The sequence below is a fragment of the Cyclopterus lumpus genome, chromosome 9, assembly GCF_009769545.1.
Source record: "Cyclopterus lumpus isolate fCycLum1 chromosome 9, fCycLum1.pri, whole genome shotgun sequence".
NCBI lineage: Eukaryota > Metazoa > Chordata > Actinopteri > Perciformes > Cyclopteridae > Cyclopterus > Cyclopterus lumpus.
In genome coordinates, this window is record NC_046974.1 from 3,422,574 (window position 1) to 3,432,247 (window position 9,674).

The window sequence follows — 9,674 nt, forward strand, 5'->3', positions numbered from 1 at the left end:
AACACCAAGCACCCGCATTGATTTACAAGAAAGAGAAACTCTTGCATGGTGAGAAATGGCTGAATATTGAAATGACAAAACATAAAGCATAATAATTGTCACACACATGTATGGACCAGGATCAGCAGCCTACACAAGCCTGGAATGTGTATGACATGCAGGAATCACATGTTTAATACACACTACAAGCAGAAAGAATACAACGGGGAAGTATGTTCTTCATGTGAATGAGCAGCATGTGAAACATAAGGTTATTATCACTAACTATCTATTGATCCAACTATTATTCTGAACCTCAGGGTATCAATAGAGGGGCCTTACCACCGATGGCCGCTAGGGGGCAGTGCAGCCTCACGGTGGGCCGGGTCTCAGATGGACATTCACACAGATCGTCTATTCCTCATCTCACAGACCGATTCCTTTACAATCATCTGTTGGATAACTTTAGTGAGGTTATGGAATAACGTGATGACGTCTACCGTGTGATTCAGCCCTCCTGAAGAATAAGGGTCACCGACCTGAAACACATTTCATGGACATCAGATGTCAGATGAAACATTGAGATTCAGACTTATTGAATAAGTGAGCAGGGCCTCATACCACGAGGACACTGGACGCTGTCTTCAGGTTATTCACTTTGGACTTTAAAACATGTTCTTCTGCTCTCAACATGAACTCTGGACTTTGTGGTGTTTCAGGAGGAAAACTGCCTCAGTTATTCTCTCATATTAGTTTCATATTTTATACATTAGCTTCAGATGAAACCCTGAAAATAAGACGAGAAGAAAGTACTTTGTTCATTCTTGAGTCAATAAATACTTTATTCATCTTGTAAACCTGTTCAATGTGTTGGACCAGAATCTCACTTATGGAAAAGAATAATGAAAGATGTGCTTATTGATTATGATACTTTATTTAGTTTAACATAGTGCATCATGTGTATGTTGATTCAGACAACAACAACAACATTTAGTCCCTCACATTAATGAACACAAATGTAATGATAGAATACTTTGCATAAAGTTGTGAGAACTAAATATCAACAATAAAGAATCTCTTCTTTCTCTCTTTAAGACCCATGCAGAGGAAGAGACATTAAAATACATCAATAACAATATTCATCAAACATTTAGAGCTCACAGCATTTTACATTTTCCTGCAGATGAATATGAGTTCAGGTAAACAAAGATCATCATGAGCAGTGAGAGCCTCCATAAACACACAGAGGAAGGAGCGCCACCTACAGGAACTCAGACATTTACACAGCAACAAGATGGACAAGCACCGCCCACAAGGTTTGATTGACAGGTGGAGAAAAGTCTGAGCAACAATGATGGAAACAAAATAAGTTTAAGAATTAAAACCCAGACTTTAACCAGCTGTCCCTTAAATCACTTCTGTCTATTTGAGTTTACAGAACTCAGCAGTGACTCCAGGAGAATAAAACCAAAGTCCAGCATAGAGAGGCTGAGTGAATGTGGTCTGGACTCTGTGGAGGAGAGTCATGGTTTCAGAGACGCTGTAGAAGGACAGAATACCTGCTCTGTGATCCAGGTACACTCCTAGTCTGGAGGACGGAGGACCAGAGACGGGGGTGTGGACTTCGTTGTGAAGAAATATAAAACTGTTGTTGTAACAAAGTAACACCCAAGATTTGTTATTGAATCCAAACCTACATTCATCCCCTGTTCTCATGATGTTCTTGTATGAAACTGCTACTCTAACTCCTCCTCCTCTCCACTCCACCTCCCAGTAACAACGTCCAGTCAGACTCTCTCTACTCAGGACCTGAAACCATCCACTGAACCTGTCTGGGTGACTAGAATAAGACTGATGTTTCTCCATTAAAGTTCCTTTTCTGTTCCCATCAGATAATAACAGCCGTGTGTTTGCTGTGTTTGGATCCAGAGTGATGTCACATGAACATCTTAAGAATCCATCTCTGGTCGTGGGCTCTGGTGCAGACAGTAAAACATCCACTTCAGTCCCCGTCAGTGAGACGTTTGTCCACTTGTCTCTCAGGACGTCCTGTAGTTCATCTCTGAGTCCTGAAACAGCCGCCGTCACGTCCTCAAAGTATCTCAGAGGACGGATGTTGATGCTGGATGAGTCTGTAGACCCACTGAGTGGTGACAGTGAGGGGTAGTGGTGGAGAAGCTGGTTGAGATCCTCTGTGTGTGAGAGCAGCTTCAGCTCAGCGTCGTTCCTCTTCAGCTCAGTGATCTCCTGCTCCAGCTTCTCCTGAAGCTCTTTGACTCGACTCACTTCAGTTCTCTGCTGGGATCTGACCTGCTGCTTCACATCAGAGCTTCTGTTCTCCATGAGACGGATCAGCTCAGTGAACATCTTCTCGCTGTCCTCCACTGTTTTATCAGCAGAGAGGTTGATGGCCTCCACCTCCTGATGGAGCAGCTTCAGGTCTTTCTCTCTGTCCTGGATTCTCTGCTGGATGTTTAGTCGACTCCCCTCCAGCTCTCTCTGCCTCTCGGTCCTTTCTGCTGCAGCTGAGACGGTGTCGTGGCCTTTATGTTCATCCAGAGAGCAGAGGTAGCAGATACACTGCTGATCAGTACGGCAGAACATCTTCATCACCTCATCGTGACGAGAGCAGATGTTCTCCTGGAGCTGGTTGGAGGGGTCCACCAGCTGGTGTTTTTCATAGGCAGGTGATTGATAATGAGGCTGAAGGTGGTCCTCACATAAAGAGACCAGACACACCAGACAGGACTTGAAGGCCTTCAGTCTCCTCCCAGTGCAGACATCACAGCCCACATCTTCAGGTCCAGCATAGCAGTGATCAGCAGGAGCAGCTTGGAGTCCAGTCTTCTTCAGCTGCTCCACTAAAACTGCCAACATGGTGCTCTTCAGCAGGACAGGCCTCGGTGTGAAGGTCTGCCTACACTGAGGGCAGCTGAGGAGCTTCTTCCCGTCCTCTTCATCCCAGTGGTCTTTAATACAGTTCATGCAGTAGCTGTGTCCACAGGGAATAGTCACCGGATCCTTCAGGAGATCCAGACAGATGGAACAAGAGAAGGTCTCCTGGTATATATATATATATATATATATATATATATATATATATATAATATATATATACATATGTCTCTCCAAATGCTTTCCTTTGTTTTTAAGGTGCAGTCCTTATGAAAACTTGTTAAATGATGTTACGTATTATGTGACAACCTGAACTGTAGTTCTGAAGTTATCAGCTACATGTTAATGACCCACTTGAACTTTGTATTTATAATCTCAGTTTTCACATTTCTAACTCATTCAGTCAAACTGTGTGTATCTCGATGGCGTTTGGACCACAGCATTTGAACACCAGTATCTCTTCTCATCTTGACCTTTGACCTATTCTGGACCATTCACTGCAGGATTTAAGTGACACATCCATCAACGAGGTGTGGTGTACTGCCACTGCTGGTAGGAAGGTGAACCCTTTACTCTGCGTCTCCTCATACAGGCTCAAGAAACAGCTCAATGAGGTGGAAATATGAATATGATGCTAACAACTCTACACACACATTACTTTGATTAAACTCTATTAGGAGCTGAGTTGCATTAACACTCCTGTTATGTTCAAAATCTAGGAACAATATGTGTACCTACTTTTTCTGTATAAAACTTTTTCTGCTCACCTTATTTAGTGTAGTAAACATAAAAATAAAATAATAAAATCTCATGTATTTGCTGGTTTATATTTCAGAGATGATGTTCGGGTCCATTTGACCCGTCAGTGAAAGTGGAGGCTATAAGAGGTCAGAAGTGTCAAGTTTAGACCATTTCTTTCTTTGTGAATGTGAGACACACACACACACACACACACACACACCTGTCCACAGCCCCATATATAAAGCTGTACACACTTCAAACTTCAAACAAAGAGATCAGGTGGTTGCTATGGGAACCCGTCTCTGTCCTGCTAAGTGCCCATCAGCCCACGTGAACCACACTTTCCAGACTAAACCATGTTTCTTATCTTCTCTCTTTCCCCCTAAATACTCCTTTATTGGACATGCAACACTAATGTGAGGGTTTCTTCCATGTCTCTAATGAATATGGTGCTATAGGGTTTCTAACAGACTGTCTGTCTGACTGACAGAGTGACACACACCCTTTTTCATCCCAATCTCAGACGCACACACACTCTCTTTCTAACGACATCACCTGTGAGAGAACTACAGGTACTATTGTGACGGGAACCTTTATTCTTCTAAGCTGTGTCCACACTTATCAGGGGAGGGGGAGACATCCCAAAGGGTTGCTGAGCAGTCCTCCAACAACACTCTGCAGAGACATACGACTGCACCAAGAGAACCACTGCTGGCCTCTGGTCATCTTTTACAATATAACTGATGTATCTGAACACTAGGAATAAACATCACTAAAGTGTACTTTCAATACAAATCCTTGGGAATAAAAAAAGTTAGGGTTTAGGAGGAAATACATGTTATGGTAGACTAATGCAATTTATATCTAGATGTTTCCAACGTACCTAATAAATCTTTTGAACATGTATTTTTCATTCAAACGAGTGAGTTGTCCATTGATTAATTAATGTTCTTCTAACGTTACCCTGCTATGTGTTTGCATCATAGAAGTCTGTAAATCAGAATATCTATCACTGGCTTTTATTCTGAATTCGCTTTAAGCACTTCCGTTTTGTCGTTTTTTGGATTCAAACAGAAAACAAAGAAAACATGATATTTCCGTTTTTTAGAATGAACCATAAAACAAACAAACAAAACGTACACGGAGCGTAAAACAAATAATAACTAATGAGAAAAAAATAATCTGCGCTTCAACTCCGCCCCCTTGTGGAGGGAAATATTTTACTTGTTTACTTTTTGTGCATGAAAACATACAAAGAGTTTATACCTACGGGTAAGAAATGCAATATAAAGAATGCACAATATATACAACGAATAGAATAATAAGAAAAATGCACAATATATATTTTTAAAAAATAGTATAGAATAATATGTAAAAGTAAAAGTAGCAGAAACTTTATTAAATATACTTAGTTACTTGACACCACTAGTCATAAATATGTATTTATTTAGACTGAAACCCTTCTATTTAATTATAATCCAACAATAAAATACAAGTATATCTAACTAAAGTACAGTTCTACTTTTTTGGTTCTAAAATGAAACAGACATAACAAGTAAAATACTTGTTTACAACTGAGCTGCAAATAAACCTGAACATTAAATATCAGAGGAAATAAACGTCATTAAATACATCTGTATCAATAACCTAGTTCATTAACAAAGACATACATATTTGAGTCTTAAATAGATTCATAAATAAAAGAGAAAATATATAGCATATCTTAATACTATGATTTATATGTTGGAGTTTCAAATAGATTATTCAATAATGAGAACATATGTAAATTAAATAGTAAAACAACATAATAACTTTTACATAACAAAGTGCAAAAATACTTCTATTGCAGGCAGTGAAGTAATTCAGTGAAGATAGATTGTGAATGAAGGGCACAAAGTGCAGCTCCAGCTGCCTGCCCTGGTTCTCTTCAGGCTTTCAGCGTCCATGTTCAAGCATTGTTCATGGAACCATTTCTGTCATGTGTCACATTGGATCTAGAAAATGAAAAGGTAGAAATCAGAAAGTTTCCGTGAGTTTTTGCACAATTAGACCTGTCATTGTTTTTAACAAATGTTTCCCACTATTAAACTAGACATGATGTATTTATTTGAACCTTACTAAGAAAGAAGATATCTAGTTCACTGTCAATCTGTCGATGTATCAACATACACAACTTCACAAGTTCGAAGTTCTACACCTTTTTCTTTCTATTGTCGTGTCAAAAGTTTACCCTACGAGGTGTTAAGTCTTTTTAAGATGAAATGATTAATATCGAAAAACTAAAACTTATCTTTAAAGTTTTTGTTCTCGCAAGAAGAGGCTCAGTAGCACAGAGCCACAACGATTCTGTGCAAGTGAGTGCTGAAGATTAAAATTCACAGCGCTATAAAGACAGTATACAGAGGAGTGGGCTGTTATTGGAATATTCAGCGTTGATATTTACAAACAAAGGAGTACGTATCAGTGTTGTCCCAAGACATATAGATACATGCATGTATACAGCAAGGAGGTCTTTGTCACACATGCTAATAGTTGTGACACATACGCATAAGTCCATACGTCCTTTATTCATACATCCGTGCATGTTATTTAGGCAGCTGCTGCATATACCTCTCAGAGTCTCAGAATGCAGTCCTTGATAGTTTATAAAACAGGCCACCTATAATATAAAGTATATAAGCTACTCATAAGATTTAAAAAATCCCATTACACTACCTACATATTCACATTTGACATTAAAAAAGTGATCTGAATTGCTTTAAAGGCCAAACCGTTTGTCCACCTCTAAACCTCTAAACCTTTAAACCTCTAAACCTCTAAACCTCTAAACCTTTAAACCTCTAAACCTCTAAACCTCTAAACCTTTAAACCTCTAAACTTCTAAACCTCTAAACCTCTAAACTTCTAAACCTCTAAACCTCTAAACCTTTAAACCTCTAAACCTCTAAACCTCTAAACCTTTAACCTCTAAACCTCTAAACCTTTAAACCTCTAAACCTCTAAACCTTTAAACCTCTAAACCTCTAAACCTCTAACCTCTAAACCTTTAAACCTCTAAACCTCTAAACCTCTAAACCTCTAAACCTCTAAATCTTTAAACCTCTAAACCTCTAAAACCTCTAAACCTCTAAACCTCTAAACCTCTAAACCTTTAAACCTCTAAACTAAAGATTTAGCATAAAGAAAATGTAAGACAGAATGTTGAGTTGTGTGTCACACATGTCCTTAAAACAAGGCATTCTGTGCTGTGACAATACAACATATTGATAAACTATGTCTAAATATCAATGGGGGTCTCAAATTGTGCACAGACACTCTGAGCAGGTCCTACAATGAGGTCATGGGGTTAATTTTGTTCAGATTGAAGGTCTGGATTTTCTTAGCATAATAGCTTAGCTGTCTTCTCCAGGCTGTAGCCACTCCCAAATGGAGCCAGGATTCGGGCCTCTTAGCCTGGGTAGACGTGGACATTTGCCTGAACTGGTCGGTCCGCACTAATGTAGGGACAGTGGCAGTTTTATTTGTAAGGGAAGGACATTGCAGCTACATTAATATGGGCCGGACGTGTAGGGCAAATGTCCCAGGCAGAAATCATTGTTCAGTCATATTTCCCCAATTAGTCCTAGGGTTCCCAAATTGTGCACAGACACTCTGAGCGGGTCCTACAATGTGGTCATGGGGTTAATATTGTTTCAAATTAGAAAGGTCTGGATTTTCATTGCATTAATACCTTAGCTTTCTTCTCCAGGCTGTAGCCACTTTGAAATGGGGCCCAACCATGTTGGTTGTGACTCTGTAGCCCTTAGCATCTCCGCGCAGGAGTGGTTTGAAAACCCAGCTCTGATGTGCATGTACCCAGGATTGACGCCTCTTAGCCTGGGTAGACGTGGGACATTTGCCTGAACTGGTCGGTCCGCACTAATGTAGGGACAGTGGCTGTTTTATTTTTAAGGGAAAGACATTGCAGCTACCCAGGATTAGCGCCTCTTAGCCTGGGTAGACGTGGGACATTTGCCTGAACTGGTCGGTCCACACTAATGTAGGGACAGTGGTAGTTTTATTTTTAAGGGAAAGACATTGCAGCTACCCAGGATTAGCGCCTCTTAGCCTGGGTAGACGTGGGACATTTGCCTGAACTGGTCGGTCCACACTAATGTAGGGACAGTGGCAGTTTTATTTTTAAGGGAAGGACATTGCAGCTACATTAGTATGGGCCGGACGAGTAGGACAAATGTCCTTGGACTTGGCCGCGTGCCAAATGTCCCCAATTAGTCTTAGGATTCCCAAATTGTGCACAGACACTCGGGGCGGGGCCTACAATGAGGTCATGGGGTTAATGTTGTTCAAATTAAAAGGTCTGGATTTTCATAGCGTGAATAGCTTAGCTTTTTTCTCCAGGCTGTAGCCACTTTGAAATGGGGCCCAACCATGTTGGTTGTGACTGTAGCCCTTAGCATCTCTGCGTGGGAGTGGTTTGAAAACCCAGCTCCAACTCCTTCAAACGTCCATAAGTCCTCAGAAGAAGGTCCCAACTGCTTGACACTTGATGGGACCATTGCCCTGAGTAAGCACAATGATATCATTGAAGCACAAGTCTGCAGACCCTCTTGAAAAAATGCTAACTTTTAGCATAATGCTAACCTTTAGCATCATTTCCATGTTCCCCATTGAAAATTAGCGCTAATGGTAACTTTTAGCATAATGCTAACTTTAGCATCATGCTAACCTTTAGTATCATTACCATGTTTCCCCATTGAAAATTAGCGCTAATGGTAACTTTTAGCATTATGCTAACTTTAGCATAACGCTAACTTTTAGCATCATTACCATGTTCCCCATTGAAAATTAGCGCTAATGGTAACTTTTAGCATAATGCTAACTTTAGCATAACCCTAACCCTAACCCTAATGCTAACTTTAGCATAACCCTAATGCTAACTTTAGCATAACCTTAACCCTAACCCAAAACCCTAACCCTAAACCTAATGCTAACTTTAGCATAACCCTAACCCTAACCCTAACCCTAATGCTAACTTTAGCATAACCCTAACCCTAATGCTAACTGTAGCATAACCCTAACCCTAACCCTAATGCTAACTTTAGCATAACCCTAACCCCTAATGCTAACTTTAGCATAACCCTAACCCTAACCCGCTAACTTTTAGCATCATTTAGCAACTTTGAGCGGGTCATACAATGAGGTCATGGGGTTAATATTGTTCAAAATTGAAGGTCTGGATTTTTCATAGCGTGAATAGCTTAGCTTTCTTCTCCAGGCTGTAGCCAGTCCCAAATGGGGCCAGGATTCGGGCCTCTTAGCCTGGGTAGACTCTGTAGCCCTTAGCATCTCTGCGTGGGAGTGGTTTGATGTGTGCCAAACTCCACTAAGGCCTTTTAATTCGAAATAAATACTTTAAATGAAGCTAGAGATGCTCCTCTATTCCAAGAGGAGCATCTGAATATGAATACCCTAGAGTTTGGGGCCAATCGCTGCAGGTTAAGGGCCTCAAAACAGGCTCAGAGTGTCAAATTGGGCCTTCAAAGCCTTAATTATTCGTCTTTTTTGAGAAGTGCAAAACGTGCCATGAAATCTCCATACTTGGTCCCACAGTCTCCATATTTTGCACACACACTCTAGACAGGGCCTATTAATGGGAAATGGAGTTTAATTTTCTCCAAAGCCTTCAGAAAAATAAATTGGATGTGTGCCAAACTCCATCAAACAGGCCCGAAGAAAACCAGTCTTTTAATTCGAAATAAATACTTTAAATGAAGCTAGAGAGCTGGATCCTTTTCCTATTCCAAGAGGGGCATCTGAATATGAATACCCCAAAGTTTGGGGCCAATCGCTGCAAGGTAAGGGGCCGAAAAACAGGCTCAGAGTGTCAAATTGGGCCTTCAAAGCCTTAATTATTCGTCTTTTTTGAGAAGTGCAAAACGTGCCATGAAATCTCCATACTTGGTCCCACAGTCTCCATATTTTGCACACACACTCTAGACAGGGCCTATTAATGGGAATGGAGTTTAATTTTCTCCAAAGCCTTCAGAAAAATAAATTGG

General features: G+C 40.5%; 1 protein-coding gene across 1 annotated transcript; it reads right to left on the reverse strand.

The window, feature by feature from the left end:
- Positions 1 to 840: 840 nt before the first annotated feature.
- Positions 841 to 2,958, reverse strand: LOC117736672 (tripartite motif-containing protein 16-like). Its single transcript, XM_034542165.1, has one exon. It carries the CDS (start codon positions 2,854 to 2,856, stop codon positions 1,402 to 1,404), a length of 1,455 nt encoding a protein of 484 aa, XP_034398056.1. The 5' UTR covers positions 2,857 to 2,958; the 3' UTR covers positions 841 to 1,401.
- Between the last annotated feature and the right edge of the window lie 6,716 nt (positions 2,959 to 9,674).